Below are 23,302 nucleotides of genomic sequence, written 5' to 3'. Positions count from 1 at the left end.
CTTCTTCTGAATTTTTCACCCTACGGGTGATATTTTCTTCTTTTTTAATGTGTTTAAATTTTATAAAAGAAAAACACTGGTTTTTGTACCACTTGAGTTTAAAAAAAAAAAATTATTTCATTATTTTGTACCATAAAGTGAATGCCAAAACAAAACATTATATGTTGAAATTTTAGTATGATTAATGAAAATCAATAATATTTAAAGATACATATTGTAAGCAACGAGTTACCTCTCTAATAAGCGTACTGCTAATGTTAAGGGAGAAAGTTCGTTTTACAAAGCATATATTTAATTAAAATAAAATAAAATATTTGGGAGAAAATAAGTTTTAATATAAGAAACAAAAAAAGTGTAAAGTTAAAATTATTTCTATGATATATTTTAAATTAAAACCAATAATAATTTTAATACAATAAAGCATGAAGTCCAAGAATTAACGAAGCATTTGATTTTTCAATGGATGGTTTAAGTGATGGTTTACACCGAGAAACATATATCATTCCTCTTTTGATTGACACCCACATTATTAAATTTCGGAAGTTACATATCGGCTGTCCAAATTTAAAACACAGTAAGGGACATTTTTTGTAGTACGTTTTTTTGCATTTTTGGACTAAGTAGAGTTTTACTTAGTAAATACTACTTATTCTTAAAATCTATTGTGACACGTGTTTCAATGCATTCCGCATCAGTTTCAAACACAGTATGTGAAGCTGATTTAAAAAAAAATTGAGTTGTGTTTAGGGAAATTCAACGCCCTAAAGACCCAACTCTAAAACTTTGAATTAGCTTCAAATACGGTGTTTTAAAATAATAAAATAATCACGTATTACAATAGATTTTTAAAAATACTGTTATTTATTATATTTATTAAGTAAAACTTAAATTAAAATCAGTAAGTTAAAATATTCATGAAATGTTTTAAAATTTTTCGGAATTATCTTACTTACTAGGAAAATACTGTTAGAATTACGAAGAATAAAAATACATATTGCAATTGTTCAGGTTTTATTAGGAAATTAGTATTTAAAGACTTTTATTTACTAATTCAGTCGAGAAAGGTTTGAACCTAATATTGTCATGAACAATTCTTAGAAGATCGAATTTCAAGTTGTTCTAACGCAGTTGGTCCAGTGGACAAAGTATCAATTTAGTTTCAGGAGTTTTCAGGAAGTACTACACCAGACAGTTTGGTATACATATTTATCAACCTTGTAGCTACTGATATGCCACCGATTGGGGCAGCCTAACCTGCTAGGAATCTTTGAAAAAATCTATAAATAGCTTATTTTTGACATCTCAACATTTGTGAATAAGAACATGGAAGTCTGGGCATTTACGGGGCTACCCATTATTGACAACCACACTACTCAAATTCTTGGAAGTATATATATATATATATATATATATATATATATATATATATATATATTTTTTTTTATATATTTATATAAATATATATATATATATATATATATATATATATATATATATATATATATATATATATATATATATATATATATATATATATATATATATATATATATATATATATATATATATATATATATATATATATATATATATATAGATATATATATATATATATATATATATATATGTATATATATATATATATATATATATATATATATATATATATATATATTTATTTATATAAATATATATATATATATATATATATATATATATATCTTTGAAAAAATCTATAAATAGCTTATTTTTTGACATCTCAACATTTGTGAATAAGAACATGGAAGTCTGGGCATTTACGGGGCTACCCATTATTGACAACCACACTACTCAAATTCTTGGAAGTTCTATATATATATATAATATATATATATATATATATATATATATATATATATATATATATATATATATATATATATATATATATATATATATATATATATATATATATATATATATATATATATATATATATATGTATATATATATATATATATATATATATATATATATATATATATATATATATATATATATATATATATATATATATATAAATATATATTTATATATATATATATAAATATATATATATATATATATATATATATATATATATATATATATATATATATATATATATATATATATATATATATATATATATATATATATATATATATATATATATATATATATATATATATATTTTTTTTTTTATATATTTATATAAATATATATATATATATAATATATATAAATATATATATATATATATTTATATATATATATATATATATATATATATATATATATATATATATATATATATATATATATATATATATATATTTATATATATATATATATATCTATATATATATATCTATATATATAAATATATATATATATATATATATATATATATATTTAAATATATATATATATATATATATATATATATATATATATATATATATATATATATATATATATATATATATATATATATTTATATATATATGAACCAATATTGAAACATTATTTTTGAATCACTAGAACTTCACTAGAGACATCTATTGGTGAGTTGAAAATAAGCTTTTTACTGAGCACTGTTTTTTTTAGTATGTGAGATCTGAATCCTGGATTATAATCACACACATGAGAAACGCCAGAAAATATCATCTTCATTTTTATTATTTAAGCTTACAATTTGACCAGATAATTTATTTACAACATTTTGAGATGTTGGAAAATTATAACTTTGTTTTAAAATCACCGATTTTGAAACAATGTTATATTTTAATTAAAACACTTTTTTGTTTTGTTTCATATTATTATTTTCCCTTCATCTATTTTTGACTTCATCTTCTTCTTTTCCTTCGTATATTTTATAATTTTGCCGGTCAGTCAGACTGCTCCTCAATAGACTCTAACGATATTATCCTCTGCTGCTCGCAGACTCCGGCTACACTGCCGACTTGCCAACGGTTGCCAGGCAACGGTTGCTATGGTCCACCAGCGCTTCTCAAACTATAAGTTTTGAAGAACCTCTGAAAAAAATACGAAAATGAGTGATCTCGAAATGGATCTATGAATCCAAAATTGCTCTTTGACTGGATTTGCAATGATAACAAAAATCTTCTTCAAACCCTTATCCATAGGGCGCTGCATCATATAAACGCAGTGTTATCTTGATCGTTAACACATGAAAGGAACGTGATCAGTCCAGGGCAACATCGAATAAATATATTTTTTTTCTGTGTTTTAAATTCCTTTGCATTACATGACATAAATTCAAATACAAAAAAATATGAATAAAATATAAATATGAATACAGAAAAAAATCCCACTAAGGCATGGCCTGTGTGTGGGAATAAAATATAATTAAGTCATAGTAAAGGGTATAAGTCCGCCTCCGTAGTGTAATGGTCAGCAATCTCGGCTACCATTCCGGAGGTCCCGGGCTCGATTCCCAGGGGGGGTCAAATAAATATAAGTGATTTTTTCACTGTAATATTTATTCAACATTACCCTGGACTGGTACCTGAAGCGGAGGGCTGATCACCTTTCCTTCATGTTTAAACGATCAAGATAACACTGCATTTATATGAAGCAGTGCCCTATGCACCATTGGGGTGCGGATCAGGGTTTTATTAAAGGGTATAAAGGTATAGGTATTGTAAGTAGAACTAGAATAATAGTGTTAATATAAAATACAAAAATACTTGACTCTCAGAACAAGAAATCTTTATTTTTTATATTTATACTGGATTGAAAAAATCACTTTGACCCCTCCCCCCTGGGAATCGAACCCGGGACCTCTATAACGGTAGCCGAGCGTGCTGACCATTGACAGTAACATTTAATAGCCAGCTCTTAATCCACCCATTATATTCCCAATAATAATTATGCAAAAAGCCCCCTCCAGCACTGATGTGGCGTGCCAGGGCCGCATGAGGCTCGCTGTGGAGGGCGCGGCGGGCGCGGCGGGCAGCAGGGCTGGCGCAGAAATGGGCGCGTCATCTGCCAATAAAATTCGCGACTTGGGAAAAGGTATTCACTATTGTTTATTGCCCTATATCCGTTCCTCGGCCATTTATTATGTAGAAAAGATATGCCTATGAAAGAAAATAAGTAGACTGAATACCTTAATTAAACAAAAAATAGCCAGGCGTGTTTCTTAATTCGCACACAATGGTGCATAGGGCACTGCATATATATATATATATATATATATATATATATATATATATATATATATATATATATATATATATATATATATATATATATATATATATATATATATATATATATATATATATATATATATATATATATATATATATATGTATATATATATATATATATAATATATATATATATATATATATATATATATATATATATATATATATATATATATATATATATATATTTATATATATATATACCCAATACAAATATTGAAATGACGTGAACTTTGCAACGGATGCGTTTCATGCACTTGTCGATAGAGCCCGTTAGCTTCGTGTTTATCAGGACCCAAGGATCTGCGTGGACTTTATAGGCTACGTTCAGTTTTACTGCCTCCCAACACGCCATGTCACATGCCTGCCGAAGGAAAACAAGGAACTGACTGCTACAGACACACGACTTATACAATTCCACTCAAATACATTCAATAAAATACAAATACAGTTAGCCCTCGATTTTCCTCGGGTTGAATGGTGAAAAACATCCCTTATAATCGATTCTCCGTTCGGACTGAAAAAAAAGTAAGTAAAGATAAATGAAAAACTACACTATATGTGCTTATGTAACTAACGAAACGTTAAATGTTCAGGAGGGCCATTTAAGTCACTTTTGCTTGGCAACAAAATAAACATCAATGCAGTCAGTCATTTTTAACAAGTCAACATATTATACTTCCAAGTTTAAAATCACTTTGGAATTTTTTCAGGGCAATATTAAGCTAGAAATACTTATTTATTTTTTTACAAAAATGTTAATAAAATTAGTATATAACCGTCATGTAAATATTATTAGTATATAACCGGCATGTAGTATGTAATATAAAATTAGTATATAACCGGCATGTAAATAACCGGCATGTTAAAATTAATATATAACCGGCATAAAATTAGTTAATAAAATTAGTATAATAACATTTTTGTAAAAAAAAATAAATACGTAAAAATGACTAACCACTTGCTTACACTAGGTGACATAACTAGAGACAACTAACCTAAAAATGAATATTTTGCACGTGAAAATGGTTTTTCTTGAAGGACAAGTATGATACCACAAAGTATCGTTTGGATTAGATGTGGGAAATTAGGAATATATCATATTTAAATTAACAGGATATAATGCTGTAATGTATGTTATTTATTAATTTTTGGGAAAAGCATTTGTCAAATATCAAACGAATTGTCAGTCATAAAATATTTTTATTGTTATACTAAGTAGGTACATTTTTACAAAATCGTTACTCTATAAATACAATATTGTATTTGTTTAAAATAGGGGCGGGGAACTGTCATATTTATTCAATTCTACCCTAGTCTGGTACCTGAAGCGGAGGGCTGATCACCTTTCTTTCATGTGTAAACGATCAAGATAACACTGCGTTTATATGTCGCAGTGCCCTATGCACCATTGGGGTGCGGATAAGGGTTTTATTATTATTATTTATATATTTATATATATATATATATATATATATATATATATATATATATATATATATATATATATATATATATATATATACATACATATATATATATATATATATATATATATATAGAAACAGATATATATATAGATATATATGAGAAACAAACTAATGTAAATATGAATTTTTGACCTGAACTGGTGAATTTTATTACAGATTTATATTATTACCTGCGATGCAAAACTGTTTCGTGAAATATATTTCTGTAAAAAAAAATATGAATAAAATGATTTATCTTTTTTTTTTAAATATATATCTATATACGTTTAGGTCACATATTCCCCACTCCTAGTTTAAAACTTATATTATATACTACATAAATTTATCGATAAGTCAAAGTTTTGTATACAATACTCGTATTTAGTAGGCCAGAAAATTTTTCAGGATTCTCAAACATTTCATACAATTAATGATATATGTTTTCAAAAAATCAATCATACGAAGACATATAATACATCCAAAAAAAAAGTGAAATAAACTACAAATTAAAATTTTATTTCAGAAATTTCCCATAGTGTAAAATTACCCTAAATAGAATCGCAAATACATTAATGAAGATCTCTTCTAACTTACTAATTTCGACCGTAGATGTCACTTGTAACATTCGTTTTGAAGAATCGTTGTGTTATAACTTGCAGCATATATACAACTTACAAAAATTAATCAATATATCTGTCAATTGTGGTAAGAATAATGAATGTTACTGTGTTAACAGAGATTATTTTAAACAGCCAACAACAGTTGGATCTTCAAATACACAGGCATCTATATTCCTATTTGAAACAATTTATTGATATTTGTTTTTTTTTTATATTCATTAAAATTGTGGTTACTTAAATCAGCCAATGACAGTAGAACTTGAAAATACCCATACATCTATATTCTCAAATCTGTGTTTTAAATATCAATTAAAACATTTAAAATAATTATATTATATTGTTTTTTTTTTGCATCAAGAGACCTCTATACGCAATTATACTAAGCTATTTTGAAAGCTCTCTTGAAATGAGTAAGGAGCTTTTTTTGGTTCAAGTCTCATCTATTTTTGATTATAGTATGAAATAATGATCACAGGTGGCAGTAACTAATCAATTTGAACAAATCGTAGTCATACAGGAGAAAGTGACCAACTAACGAAACGTTAAATGTTCAGGAGGGCCATTTAAGTCACTTTTGCTTGGCAACAAAATAAACATCAATGCAGTCAGTCATTTTTAACAAGTCAACATATTATACTTCCAAGTTTAAAATCACTTTGGAATTTTTTCAGGGCAATATTAAGCTAGAAATACTTATTTATTTTTTTACAAAAATGTTAATAAAATTAGTATATAACCGTCATGTAAATATTATTAGTATATAACCGGCATGTAGTATGTAATATAAAATTAGTGTAAAACCGGCATGTAAATAACCGGCATGTTAAAATTAATATATAACCGGCATAAAATTAGTTAATAAAATTAGTATATTAACATTTTTGTAAAAAAAAAAAATACGTAATAATGACTAACCACAAAGTAAATGCTTTAAATATGAATAATATTGAAAAAAGCTAGAAATATATTAAATAATCAATGATCACGTTTTTGAAAAAATGCATTTAGTCACTTTCTCCTGTATGACTACGAAATGTAAGATTTTATTTACGAAATATTAATAAAATCAATCACAGATTTTTTTAGTCTACTTTACTGCACATTATTGTTAAAAAACACAAAAAAATTATTTGACGTAATTGTTTCGCCTGGTTATATATTTGAATTTTATTTTTTTATGTTTTTTAACAATAAAATACATAATTTTGAGTGTGTCCAAATACTTGTTCATAATATCTGGATTATCTCCAATTACAGGAGTTATTTTCATATTATTTTTTGACATCTCATCTAAGATGAAGAAGAATATGGAATATTATTTCGAGAAATAAAAATACTTTGTGTTCTGATCCACTCACATTTTTATTTAACCAACTAGTTTCGGCAACAACCTGTTGCCCTCTTCAGGGTTACATTTATTACTGGGCAACAGGTTGTTGCCGAAACTAGTTGGTTAAATAAAAATGTGAGTGGATCAGAACACAAAGTATTTTTATTTCTCGAAATAATATATCAAGATGATCCACAAAGTTAATGCTTTCAATATTCAAAACAAGAATATGGAAGTCTAGGCATTTACGGGGCTGACGACCGTCATAGGCTGGTTTAAGTGATCACTTTACACACGTGTAACATTCACCAATTCTACCCATTATTGACAACCACACTACTCAAATTCTCAAATTCTACTCAAATTCTTATTCACACTCAAAATGTTGTAAATAAATTATCTGGTCAAATTATAAGCTTAAATAATAAAAATAAAATACATGTTATTTATATTTGAAGCACTAACTTTGTGATTTTCCATTTAATAATTAAAATGTAACTTTGTTTTATAATCATTATAAATATTTTATTATAACTTAATTATAATGTCCAGCGGTTTCGAAGCTAACCGCTTCTTTGTCAAGACTGATTAATACTGATTAAGACTGATTATATAAGTGATAATAAAATATTTCTAGTGATTTTAAAACACATTAACATTTTAATAATAAAATACAGTTTTGAAAAACCAAAAATACCTGTGTTTGATATATTATTAGATCAAAACCAATATTTTTAGCTTTTCCACTTTATTTTTATTTGACCAGCGACCGGGTTTCGTCGTTACCGACATCATCAGACTGGTGATGTAGTCTAATGATGTCGGTAACGACGAAACCCGGTCGCTGATCAAAAAAAAAATTGGAAAAGCTAAAAATATTGGTTTTAATCTAATATCTAATATATTAAAATGCAATTCCATCACGAAGTGTCAGTGGATAATATAAACCTGTGTTTGAATTTAACATTTTGACTTTATCACTTTAGGAGATTTAAGATTTTGAACAAATTCACATTCACATTTTTATTTATATTTCTAAATAAGTCAACAAGAATGGTTTTAAATTAAGTTTGAAATTACCTTCTCAAATTTATAATATTTCATTTTGAATACATTGTTTCATACATCAGAAAATTCTTAGTTTATGTTACTATAAATAATAATATCTTAGCATTATAAGTTTAGGCGTTTTAAATAATTTCGTTGTCTAGAAAAGAAAAAGTTTGTCCGCCTCCGTAGTGTAATGGTCAGCATGCTCGCCTACCGTTCTGGAGGTCCCGGGTTCGATTCCCAGGGAGGTTTAATAAATATAAGTGATTTTTTCAATCTAATATTTATTCAATATTACACTGGACTGGTACCTGAAGTGGAGGGCTGATCACCTTTCCTTCATGTGTAATCGATCGAGATAACACTGCGTTTACATGAAGCAGTGCCCTATGCACCATTGGGGTGCGGTAAGGGTTTTATTATTATTATTATTAGAAAAGAATGTCAAACTTTTTTTAATCCGCACCCTTTTTACTTGATTTTCCACTGCTAAATTTAATTCCGTGTGAGTTGAATTATCCAAAATTTAAAAAAAATAATGAATTTCTAACTAACTAACTAACTAACTAACCATCACGCTGCTTTCCCGCAGGGGTGGGCAGAGAGAATAGAGCGCCACACCACTTTGTCCTTGCAAACATTCTTCGCCTCTTCCACGTTCATGCATTTCCTCATACATACCCGCCGATTGTTACGACTCCGAACCTGACCACTTTCAAGTATTTGGCATACCTGATCGTGCCATGTTTTTCTCGGTCTTCCTCTGCTTCTTTTCCCACTAACATTCGCCTCATAAAAAATTTTTACCTTTCTTTCCTCGCTCATTCGTTCCACATGTCCAAACCATCTCAACACACCTTTCTTAATTTTATCGATAATGCTTATCTCAGCTTTGCATTCCTTCCTCATTTCACTATTCGCACATCTATCATACATCGTTTTGTCGCACATTCTTCTGAGAGATCGCAGAGAAGATCGCGTTGGTGACAAAAGTGTATAATGTGTGCAAGGAAAGTGATTTATTGATGAATGTTAGCAAATCCAAGAAAGTAAATGTCTGTATTTTAAAAGCATTATTAACTTTGTGGTATGGTAATATAACACTCTCCTTATCATTCGTCGTTCATATTGTGTAATGATAAAAACTTCGCGACTAGCGGTTGCGGAAAAAACATTCCCTCATCAGGTCAACTATAAAAATATGAAGCGTTAAAGAACAGTTAAGTCTGAGATCTCAAACTTTCAAATTCAGAACGCGACCGGCCGAGTTAGGGGTCAGACGTGTGTCCGCGCACAATTTTTTTAAAACATTTCGTGTGGATACTGGAAAAGCTATAAAATCCCTCTTTGGATAATCCCTGTTATTTAAAGCTGTGTTAGCCTGAATAAAATACCAGCTATTAATTTTAATGTTGAATTTACTTGTTAAACCACATAAATATGACATTTAAAACTACTTAGTGTATTTTGTCAGTTCATAGAACTTTGAAAACCATTATAACACTGCATCATTAAGCCAAAATTGCATATTTTCGTGGGTCCTGGTTCCAACTCTAATGTATGGAAGTAAAACATGGAGTTGGCAAAAGAAGGATGAAAGTAAACTGAATGCAGTCAAAATGCGATCTTTCAGAAGAATGTGCGACAGTACGATGTATGATAGATGTGCGAATAGTGAAATAAGGAAGGAATGCAAAGCTGAGATAAGCATTATCGATAAAATTAAGAAAGGTGTGTTGAGATGGTTTGGACATGTGGAACGAATGAGCGAGGAAAGAACGGTAAAACAAATTTATGAGGCGAATGTGAGTGGAAAAAAGATTAGAGGAAGACCGAGAAAAACATGGCACGATCGGGTATACCAAATACTTGAAAGTGGTCAGGTTAGGAGTCGTAACAATCGGCGGGTATGTATGAGGAGATGCATGAACGTGGAAGCGGCGAAGAATGTTTGCAAAGACAGAGTGGTGTGGCGTTCTATTCTCTCAGCCTACCCCTGCGGGGAAGCGGCGTGATGGTAAGTTAGTTACGTTTTTTGTCAGTACACCCACGATTTAATGGAATTTTATTTTTTTTAGAACATACATGGAAAAAATTATTTTATATATTTTTTTAACTCATTTCCTTTCTATAACTTTTTTATTTTCAAAACCATTTATTTAATTCGAAGAAAAACTGATTTATTCAATACAAAAACGGTGTTTTAAGCAAATAATTCAATAACGTTAATTTTTACCTGGGCTTTAAGAAAATTAAGTCGCGGGCTTTCAATTATCCCGTTTTTGAATGATTAAAGAAAACACTTGTTTTTTACCACTTGAGTTTTATTATAGACTACATGTTTCAGAAGTTAAACCTCCATCATTCAGGTATGTATAATAAATTAGTGGTAAAAAACAAGTGTTTTCTTTAATCATTGAAACATGTCTTACCACAAAGTTAATGCCGAAACAATAAATAAAATATCCCGTCTTTAAAGAAATATAATTCTTCTTATTATATAATTCTTAGTGATAAAATATATTTTTAAATGTAGATAATACTATGAAAATCAAAGTAACACAGACACAAAATAAAACAAAAATATTTATTTGTATAATGTACTGTAATATCGCTCACTCCTTTCAAGAACATAAAAAATCGTAAATTTTCAGTTGTGCATGTTTTCGGATTGCCCAGAAAATGCACTATATCCCAGCAAAAGTGGCATATTTTTCACTTAATATTTACCCGCTACAGGGCAGAAAGTGTTGTTTTTGCATTTTGAAGAAAAGGTATTGTTAAATTTTTTTTTTTTTAAATAAACTAAATATTTTTTAAATGGGGGAAAAAATCTTCAGTAAAAAGTTCAGTTAGTGGCTTGATATTTATTTTTAATACATTGTATTATATTTTTAAACTTAAATAACGTTCTCCTGAAAAATAATGTTTTTTTTATTTATGACGTTCTTGAAAGGAGTGAGCGATATGTCATTTTATCCTCACCAAAAAGATTCACCAAAAATGCTTATATAAAATGTCTAGCTTTTTGATGTAAAACATATTAAGCGGTTCGATAATATTATACATATATATAACTGGGCGAGAATTGGGAGTGAAATTTCAGGGACGTGTCACGTTCATTAGGCACATTTCGTTACATGACAGAGAAGAAAGATAAAACGCATAGAGAAGGAGAAAGAGAGCTATACATTTCAACGCCACGAGAACCTTTGATTATTTGTTTTCCAGTCTATTATACCAAATCTTCTCAATCACTTTTAATTTATACGTTTAAAGTACGCAGATTAAAAGTACGAATGCTTAGATGGTCAGCTGGAGTGTCACTTTGAGACAAAATAAAGATTTCACGCATTCGTTAAAGCCTGGATGTAACAGGCATCGATAATAAGGTAGAGGAAAGGCAATTGAGATGGTATGGGCACATAGGACGCAGAAAACCTTACTATATTTTGAACTGAGGAATCTTCTTCGAAAGACATCTAAAAGAAGACCAAAGAATTCATGGATGCTGCAGAAAGATAACATGATTCGAAGGCATGGCCTAGGTGACGTTGTCCATGATAGAAGGACCTACAACCTGAGGACGAGGAGAGGTGACCCCAACAGTATACAAAGACGATAAGTTGGGATGAAGCCATGAAGAAGAAGATTAAAGTAAGTAGATTATTTTTTCAAAAATCTTTAGAGTTTTTTTTATGTTGTCATGAATTATTTTCGTCGTTTGGTAAACGTTACATCATTGCATATAAGTCATCAGACTAAAACATCAGACAAAATTAACCATAAACACACAGAAAAGCTCTATAGGGGCAGTATTGTTTTCGTTGAAAATAACACTGGCCAACAATTTAAAACTTTTATTTTGTAACTGGCATGAAAATACCTGATTTTTATGCAATTTGCATAGCTGAATTCAAAAACGAAAGCAAAAAAATGTAGCACGTCAGATTCTTTAGTTATGGATATTTTAAATTCTGATATTGAATAAAGTTTAACTTAATATTTATGTATAAATATTTATAAGCATATAATGCTTGTATAAATATTTGTATAAAATTTGCTTTAAATATTTGTTTAAAATTTGTATATTTGTAATAAATTAAACCCTGAAGAGGGCAACAGGTTATTGCCGAAACTAGTTGGTTAATAAAAATGTGAGTGGATCAGAACACAAAGTATTTTTATTTCTCGAAATGATATATCAATATGATCCACAAAGTTAATGCTTTCAATATTCAAAACATATAATGCTTATAAAGAAAAAATAAAAAGCATATAATAATCGTATTCAATATTGATAAGTTAATATATTTCCACTGTTACTCCATAATTATCAATAGTTTTTTTGAATCCCTTAGACCTTAGACTAAAGCATGTCTAGATACCAACCACTATTACGGTTTCAACGTATGGGGTCCATACAAACAATAATATGACTGTAACATCAAAACTTGACGTGATACAAGCTTGTCACCATATCGCTCGCTCCTTTCAAGAACGTCATAAATCAAAAATCGTCAATTTTCAGTTGTACATGTTTTTGGAATGCCAAAAAAATGGACTATATCCTAGCAAAAGCGGTATATTTTTAACTTAATATTTACCCGCTACAGGGCAGAAAGCGTTGTTTTTACATTTGTAAGAAAAGGTATTGTTTAATAATTTTTAAAAAAAATAAACTAGTTATTTTTCAAATGGAGAAAAAACCTTCAAGTTTAACATAAAAAGGTCTGTTGCACAACGAAAAGTTCAATAAGTGGCTTGATATATATTTTTAATAAATAGTATTATATTTTTAAACTTTAAAAACGTTCTCCTGAATTTTTTTTTTTATTTATGACGTTCTTGAAAGGAGTGAGCGATTTATAAACTTTGAATAAGAACCAATAAGTAAGTCCAAATCAGTCATCAAAATTTCAGTTACAGAATCATTCTTGGCCAGAGTAATTACCCTACATAATAATTGAATCTAAAATTTAAAAAAAAAACATTTGATGCACTATCTTTAACTTCATACGAGCAGCAATTCACTCTCGTTTTGCACCGAACATAACAAATTCTTAAAATTAATCTTACATTATTTAGGATATTGAATTCTTAAATTAGGATATGATAGAGTAAAATCTATTTCCGATCCCAGCCCGATGTATTATACAACCAGGAACCATCATCTCTCGATTTAGACCACGAAGAATCAAGATTGTTATCCTGAAACAATAAAAAATTAATTAATTAACTTTACAACAATTTGAGTGTGTCCAAATACTTGTTCATAAAATCTGGATTATCTCCAATTACAGGAGTTATTTTCATATAATTTTTTGACTGGTTTAAGTGATCACTTTACACGCGTGTAACATTCACCAACTCTACCCATTATTGTAGGCTTGATTAATAAAAATGAAAATGATATTTTCAGCTTATGACAGTCGTCAGCTTCGCCAATATATATGTATATATATATATATTATATATATATATATATATATATATATATATATATATATATATATATATATATATATATATATATATATAAAAATAATATATATATATATATATATATATATATATATATATATATATATATATATATATATATATATATATATAAATATATATATATATATATATATGTACATATATATATATATATATATATATATATATATATATATATATATATATATATATATATATATATATATATATATATATATATATATATATATATATATGTATATATATATATATATATATATATATTATATATATATATATGTATATATTTATATATAATTGTTACTGCCAACGGTACTTGAACACTTGTGATGAGGAAGACGGAAACGCGCAAATGAAGACAATTATTTATTTATCAACGATTACAAAATTATCAAGGCTAGAAAGCAAAGGGACACCAATATATATCGAAAATTATAACACTTATTAGGTCAAGAAGAACAAAGCGACACCAATAGAAAATGAGCGAGTGCGACGTATACACGTTTGAATATTAATCTAATCTGAGAACGAAAATATTAGTCCTCCATCCCTTATACAGGATTTTAAAGGACTTGCATGTGGTGGGGACAATATTGTAAACATTTAAAACTTAATGAACTGCGTCTATTTGTTCTTCTCGCATACATTTATGCCTACAATTTTAATAAACAAATCGTTATAAAAAATACAAAATTTTCGGCATGAACAGTAATATTATTATCAACTTACCCCGATATTTAGAGACTGGTGGGTCATAGCGGAAGCAGGACTCAAGTAATCCATGTTTGTATAGTATCCACCGTAGTTCTGGTAGCAATTGGGACCCTGAAGACATGAAAATTTAATGAAAACATCAAAGATGAATTTGAGAGTCAAAATCAATAAGAATTTGAAGCTATATTTGTGTATAAATAGAATTTTCTTCTATTTACATGCTAGTTTGAAAATGGATGATGAGATGCCTGAATGTATGAAGGATGAAAAAAGTCTGAAAGAATTTAAAAATAAATTTTTTGTTTACTGTAAGGAAATGTAAATATATACACATATATCTTAATAGCTTAATATTGCTATGTTAAAAAATCCCAAAGGATTTAAACTTGGAAGTATAATTTATTGACTTGTTATAAATGACTAAATGCATTGATGTTTATTTTGTTGGTTAGCAAAAGTGACTTAAATGGCCCTCCTGAACATTTCACGTTTTGTTAGTTGGTCACTTTCTCCCGTACGACTACGATATATATATATGTATATATATATATATATATATATATATATATATATATATATATATATATATATATATATATATATATGTGTAGTAAATTAAGTGTAGTTTATATTAGTTGTTATATAAGCTACCTTAAGATATAATTTTTAAAATATGTTGATTTAGGTAATGAAGGCTTACCTGTGCTCCTGACGCTATGGACCCAGTCATGCTGCTCATCCAAGGAGTGTCGATCGCTGCTGGTGACCAGATGGAAGCGCTACTGCTTCCTGAAGAATAGGCTCCAGCAGATAACTATGGTAACAAAAAAATATTATCAAAAAGACATCGTTTTGTCCAGAATGCATAAGTAGTCTTAAATGCATTATTTGCTTATATAAAAAGAATTAGAAAAAATAGGCACATGAATATTGAAAGCAAAGTACACACAAGACATGTGTGAGACTAATTGTCACATATCGCTCACTCCTTTCAAGAACGTCATTTATGAAAAAACTTGATTTTCAGGAGATCGTTTTTTAAAGTTAAAAAATATATTGAAATGTATTGAAAATAAATATTATGTCATTTATTGAACTTTTTACTGAAAAATTGAAAAATATTTTTTATTGAAAAATATTTAGTATATTTAAAAAAATAATAATAAAAATATATAGTATATTTAAACAATACGTTTTCTTCAAAATGCAGAAACAACACTTTCTGCTCTGTAGCGAGTAAATATTATGTTAGAAATATGCCGCTTTTGCTGGGATATAGTACATTTTCTGGGCATTCCGAAAACACGCACTTATGAAAAATGACGATTTTTGATATATGACGTTCTTGAAAGGAGTGATCGATATGGGATAGAGACCAAAGCAAACACAGCGGGGACCAAATCTCTTCTAAGAACCTCAGAAATGAGGAAATTGAGATGCACAACCGGAAACACTTTAAGATGCTAAATAAGGAACACGGAAATTAGGAAAATGTGTAGTACGGAGGATATAGTCAGATAAGGAAGATAGCAAAGACGATTCTAGAATGCTAATGTCAATAGATCCAAGAAAATAGACTGGTCCTAATTGCTGTTCAAGAGAACCCAGACGGAAGAAATCCACCTGGAAGACCTCCAAAGCGATGGCGTGACAGCTGCCAGACCACGTCACAAGAGACAGATAACGGAACAGACAGATCTAGGATAAGAAGGAAGAAGAATCAGAAGCTTACACTGGGAGTCGTAGAAGTGCTTCCAGTCAGCTGTGTTGGAGCAGGTTTGCTGTAGTTTGGAGAATCTCTCACCAGAGGCGTTGAAATCGTTGGAGATGTTGTGGTCGTACTGAAACAATGAAAAAATATGAAAATAATTTTTTTTTTTTTTGGGGTCAAGGGATCTTGCATCCCTTATGTCACTGCGACCATATTAGGTCTATTGTGACCTAATATGGTCAATAATACTAATGATACTTATAATAAAACTAATAATACTAATAATAATACTAATAATACTAATAATACTAATAATAATACTAATAATACTAATAATACTATTATTTTTTAACATCTCATCAAAGATGAAGAAGAATATGGAAGTCTGAGCATTTACGGGGCTGACGACCGTCATAGGCTGGTTTAAGTGATCACTTTACACACGTGTAACATTCACCAATTCTACCCATTATTGACAACCACACTAGTCAAATTCTTGGAAGTTCTGTATATATGAACCAATTTAGAAACCTTGTTTTTTAATCACTAGAACTTCACTAGAGACATCTATTGGTGAGATGTAAAGAAGCTTTTTACTAAGCAGAAACTCTTATATTAGTATGTGAGGTCCTGGATTATAATCACACACATAAGAAACGCCAGAAAATACCATTATCATTTTTATTATTTAAGCTTATAATTTGACCAGATAATTTATTTACAACATTTTCAGTGTGTCCAAATACTTAAACTTAAACTCATATCACTTAAACCAGCCTATGACGGTCGTCAGCTCCGTAAATGTCCAGACTTCTATATTCTTCTTCATCTTTGATGAGATGTTAAAAAGTAATATGAAAATAACTCCTGTAATTGGAGATAATCTAGATTTTGTGAACAAGTATTTGGACACACTCAAAATGTTCTAATAATACTTATACTAATAATACTAATAAACTTATAATAATAATAACGCTAATAATAATACTAATAATACTGATACTAATAATAATAATAATACTAATAATAATACTAATAATACTAATAATACTAATACTAATAATACTAATACTAATAATAATAATAAAACTAATAATAATACTAATAATAGTAATAATAATACTACTAATACTAATAATACTAATAGTAATAATAATAATAAAACTAATAATAATACTAATAATAGTAATAATAATACTACTAATACTAATAATACTAATAGTAATACTAATAATACTTTTAATTAATTACTTAGATCTTATGATTTGGTCATATGAAGCTAATCGTAAGCAGTATTCGCAATTTAATTTTCTCTAAATCCAGGTAACATAATGGATTTTACATAATGGTTTTACAAAATGGATTATATAATGGATTTTTTTATTAAAACATCGTTTTCGCAGCGAAAAACAAAATTTTTGATTATTTTTGAAATTTTTATAGGTACTGAAATGAATTTTTGACACTGAAATTTAATGATTTTACAAACTGGATTATTTTCATAAAACATCGTTTTTGCATTGAAAAAACAAATTTTTACTCGAAATAATTATTTGATTTTGAAAAGAAGAGAATTATTGAAAGGAAAAGAGTTGAAAAATATATATGTGGAGGTCCTCACCAAAACGTTACATTTCCATTTTATATGATTGTAAAATTGTTACGAATACATATTGATTTTTAATTAAATTTTTAATATTGAATAAATATTACAGTGCAAAAATCACTAATACTTATTTTACTTCCCTTGGGAATCGAACCCGGGACCTCCAAAACGGTAGCCGAGCGTGCTGACCATTACACTACGGAGGCGGACGTATGTATATAATATTTTTTTTTAATATTGGTTTAACGTGATCACGTAAACAAGCTTATGACGGTCGTAAGCCCTCCAAATGCCTAGACTTCCAAATTCTTCTTCATCTACTTCGCTCACTCCTTTCAAGAACGTCATAAATCAAAATACTTGATTTTTCAGGAGAACGTTTCTAAAGTTTAAAAATATAATACAATGTATTAAAAATAAATATCAAGCCACTTACTGAACTTTTTACTGTGCAACAGATCTTTTTAGGCAAAACTTGAGGGGGTTTTTCTCCATTCGAAAAATATTTAGTACATTTTAAAAAATGATTACACAATACCATTTCTTTAAAATGCAAAAATAACACTTTTTGCCCTGTAGCGGGTAAATATTAAGTTAAAAATATGCCATTTTTGCTGGGATATAGTACATTTTCCGGGCATTTCGAAAACATGCACAAATGAAAGTTGACGAATTTTGGTTTATGACGTTCTTGAAAGGAGTGAGCGATATGTTGATGACGAAAATACAAGATGACTACCAGGAGTACAGGAGTATTATGAAGATATTCAGTCCAAGGAATTCAACACACCTTCCACTGCTGGCCGTGGACTTTGCTGGAGTTTTGGCCGCCTGAGCCTTGGGACCTCTTCGAGCAGTTACATTGTCGCCGCTTGCTCCCTGAGTCACCGCTTGCTGCTGTTTAGCTTGCTGGCGACACTTGGCTCGCCTGTTCTTGAACCATACCTAGAAAAAGAAAATACACGTGTTATTTACAAATTTAATTGTCCGCCTCCGTAGTGTAATGGTCATCACACTCGGCTACCATTCTGGAGGTCCCGGGTTCGATTCCCAGGTGGGGGGGTCTAATAAATGTAAGTAATTTTTTCACTGTAGTATTTAATATTATCCTGGACTGGTACCTGAAGCGGAGGGCTGATCACCTTTTCTTCACGTGTAAACGATCAAGATCGTCTGTCCAAACTTAAAACACAGTAAAGGACATTTTTTTGTAGACGTTTTTTTTTGCATTTTCGGACTAAGTAGAATCTATTTAGTCCAAAAATGCAATAAAACGTACTACAAAAAAAAAGTCCCTTACTGTGTTTTGAGTTTGGACAGCCGAGATAACACTACGTTTATATGAAGCAGTGCCCTATGCACCATTGGAGTGCGGACAAGGGTTTTATTATTTACTAAGCACTTGTTTTTTTTACCACTTGAGTTTATTTATGACTACTTGTTTCGGAAGTAAGTTTTCGAAACTAGTCGTGTATAATAAAAATAACTCAGTAAGTGGTTCATAAATAATCAACATGGCATTCCACAAAGTTAATGCCGAATCAATAAATAATGTAAGTATTTTTTATATATTTATTTTACATTCAAATATTTATATTTAATTATTTATTTTTCAAAACATATTACATACATAACTCATAAATATAATATTCCCGATGAGTAATTTATATTTCTCATTTTGGGACATGGGATTAAGGTTTACAAGACTGGAACACAAATAATAAAGTTACAAAAAAGATTTTTTTAAATAACCAAAACTTTTTTTTTTTACAATAATATTAGTATATAACCACTCACTTCGGTGAGTGTTTATATGCTAATATTATTAATATTTTTGTTTAAAAAAAAATAAGTAAAAATGACTAACCACAAAGTAAATGCTTTAAATATGAATAATACTGAGAAAATAACCAAAACTAATACATGTCAAAATATAAAAACAATAAACAGGTATAATAAATAGGCACAAGAAGCATATTTAAAAGAAATAAATGAGAAAAACATAAGGTAAGAAGCATATTTAAAATAAACAAATGAGAAAATATGAAAAAAGAGAAAATATAACAAATCGCTCACTCCTTTCAAGAACGTCATAAATCAAAAAACATGATTTTTCAGGAGAACGTTTTTAAAGTTCAAACATAAAATACAATGTATTAAAAATAAATATCAAGCCACTTATTTCACTTTTTACTATGCAACAGATCATTTAAGGTAAAACCTGAATATTTTTTCTCCATTAGAAAAATATTTTATACATTTAAAAAAATAATTAAACAACACCTTTTCTTCAAAATGCAAAAATAACACTTTTTGCTCTGTAGCGGGTAAATATTAAGATAAAAATATGCCGCTTTTGCTGCGATATAGTACATTTTCTGGGCATTACGAAAACATGCACAACTCAAAATTGACGATTTTTGATTTATGACGTTCTTGAAAGGAGTGAGCGAAATGAGAACATATAAAAAACATAAGGTAAAAACAAAATAAGAAAATATGACTAAACACTTCGTATTTTTCTTTACATAAAGTATTTTTTCAGATCATTTATTTTGGATCCCCGAATGGGCTCTATTTTGTATAATTAATAAAAATAAAACCCTTATCCGCACCCCAATGGTGCATAGGGCACTGCGTCATACAAACGCATCTTGATCGTTTACACATGAATGAAAGGTGATCAGCCCTCCGCTTCAGGTACCAGTCCAGGGTAATATTGAATAAATATGACAGTGAAAAAATCACTTATATTTATTTTACCCCCCTTGGGAATCGAACCCGGGACCTCCAGAACGGTGGCCGAGCGTGCTGACCATTACACTACGGAGGTGGATTTTGTATAATTAGAGATACTTTTTACAAAAGGATCTACCAAAGGTCTACTTAAATGATCTGGCTGAGTCTTAAACCTTTTGCGAGGATGAAAAACATTGAAAATAATAATGTATTCCTTGACATTTTACATTTGAATATCTACCATTGTTTTAAAATTAAGTACACGCGTAGGTTTGAGTTTTTGTATTGATTCTACCCTTGAAGGGCTTCAACTATTGACGCAGTGACCACGTACATATAACATGTATTACGTGAACCAACGAGTCAGTGGCGGTACTTCCCTAGAAGCCCAAAAGCCCGGCTTGCCTAACAACTCCAAATAAAAATTACTAAATCTAGACCAAATGATTAAAAATACATAATTAATGTATGACTATTTTTAAATTATCGCGCGCTTACATGATTATTAAACACTATCCATGCCATTATATGGTGATGGTACTTATTGGTTATGGTTAATATCTGAGGAAGATATTTTATTTCAGTGAACATTTTCTTTATTTCAAGGTGATGGCTATCCCTTACAAAAGTTACATGTTAGCATATTTTTACAATGATTACAATACATTGTTTATATTTATAATACTTTCTGGGTGCTTACTATACTGGGAATGATATGAGGTGAAGAAATTATAGGTTCATCATGTATTCACGAATGTGAAAAATAATGGGCTTGCCTTACTGGTAAACCCTAGGCACGCCACTGCAACGAGTACCTGCCTTCAGAAATACGTACCTACGTGAAATAGGAAGGCTTAAGTTTTATGCTGACATTTCTTGGTGGAACTTCATGTTTATTTATTTGTTTATTTCAACATATAACAAACGTATATAAATCACATTTGGCACACACCTTTCAACAACGTCATATATAAAAAAAAACTCGATTTTTCAGGAGATCGTTTTTAAAGATTAAATTTATATTAAAATGTATTAAAAATATCAAGCCACTTATTGAACTTTTTACTGTGCAACAGATCTTTTTAGGTAAAACATGAATGTTTTTTCTTCATCTAAAAAAAATTAGGTATATTTAAAAAAATACTTAAACAATACCTATTCTTCAAAATGCAAAAACAATACATTCTGCCCTGTAGCGGGTAAATATTAAGATAAAAATATGCCGCTTTTGCTGGGATATAGTACATTTTCTAGGCATTCCGAAAACATGCACAACTGAAAATTGACGATTTTTGATTTATGACGTTCTTGAAAGGAGTGAGCTATGTATCAATTGAGGCATAAACATAATTAACGAAATTTGAGTGGTGTGGTTGTCAATCGTGAGTACAACAATACAATACAATACAACGGGTCAATCATATTACACGTGTAGTGTAATATGATTGACCCGTTACACGTGTAGTGTAATATGATTGACCCGTTAGGTACACGATTACTTAACCTATAAATCGCTGGTTAAAGTGGTCACTTTTACCAGCCTATGGTAAAAGTTTCGGAAACAATCTTAAAATATTGTACCAACAACCTCCTCCAAAATAAATACGAGAGATTTTTGTAAGCTGTTACAAACATTATTTATTTATTTGTATTCATGATACTGCCTTCTCCCCAATGCCAAATAAACACATTTACACCCTCAATATAAATAATTTTAGGGGTTGAACATACCTCCATCGCTGGTGGAGTATTTGCCTGTCACATCTAACAGATGATATTTATAATAATTTCGGACAGTACATTTTTAATTCAATCAGAATTAAAGAATTATTTATTGATTCGGCATTAACATTGTGGAATGACATGATTATTTTTATTTTTATAACACTTGAATAATCCACTTGATTGAGTTTTATTTTTATTTACGACTAGTTTCGAAAACGACAATTGTTTTCATCTTCTTCAGAAGATGAAAACAATTGTCGTTTTCGAAACTAGTCGTAAATAAAAATAAAAATAAATAGTTATTCAAGTGTTATAAAAATAAAAAAAAGAATTAAAGAACATCTAAGGTGCCTTAATAATAATATTTTTATATTATTTTTTGACATCTCATCAGAGATGAAGAAGAATATGGAAGTCTGGGCATTTACGGGGCTGACGACCGTCATAGGCTGGTTTAAGTGATCACTTTACACACGTGTAACATTCACCAATTCTATCCATTATTGACAACCACACTACTCAAATTCTTGGAAGTTCTATATATATGAACCAATTTAGAAACCTTGTTCTTGAATCA

General features: G+C 28.9%; 1 protein-coding gene across 1 annotated transcript in view; it reads right to left on the bottom strand.

Annotated features, from left to right (window-relative positions):
• Positions 1-13,766: 13,766 nt before the first annotated feature.
• LOC148302247 (homeobox protein otx5-B-like) overlaps positions 13,767-23,302 on the bottom strand; it is a 30,365-nt gene continuing 20,829 nt past the window's right edge. Inside the window, exons 5-9 of the mRNA XM_088271922.1 lie at positions 19,052-19,206; positions 16,677-16,785; positions 15,645-15,758; positions 14,960-15,055; positions 13,767-13,936 (exon numbers count right to left, since the gene is read on the bottom strand). Coding sequence (XP_088128048.1) covers positions 13,853-13,936; positions 14,960-15,055; positions 15,645-15,758; positions 16,677-16,785; positions 19,052-19,206 — 558 coding nt within the window. The 3' untranslated portion in view covers positions 13,767-13,852. The remainder of the gene's footprint in view (positions 13,937-14,959; positions 15,056-15,644; positions 15,759-16,676; positions 16,786-19,051; positions 19,207-23,302) is intronic.

The sequence above is a fragment of the Brachycentrus maculatus genome, unplaced genomic scaffold (assembly GCF_059751285.1).
Source record: "Brachycentrus maculatus isolate JH-2025_06_01 unplaced genomic scaffold, ASM5975128v1 h1tg000470l, whole genome shotgun sequence".
Taxonomy (NCBI): Eukaryota; Metazoa; Arthropoda; class Insecta; order Trichoptera; family Brachycentridae; genus Brachycentrus; species Brachycentrus maculatus.
Note: the sequence above shows the minus strand (reverse complement) of the source record. Positions and strands in the feature narration are given on the sequence as shown.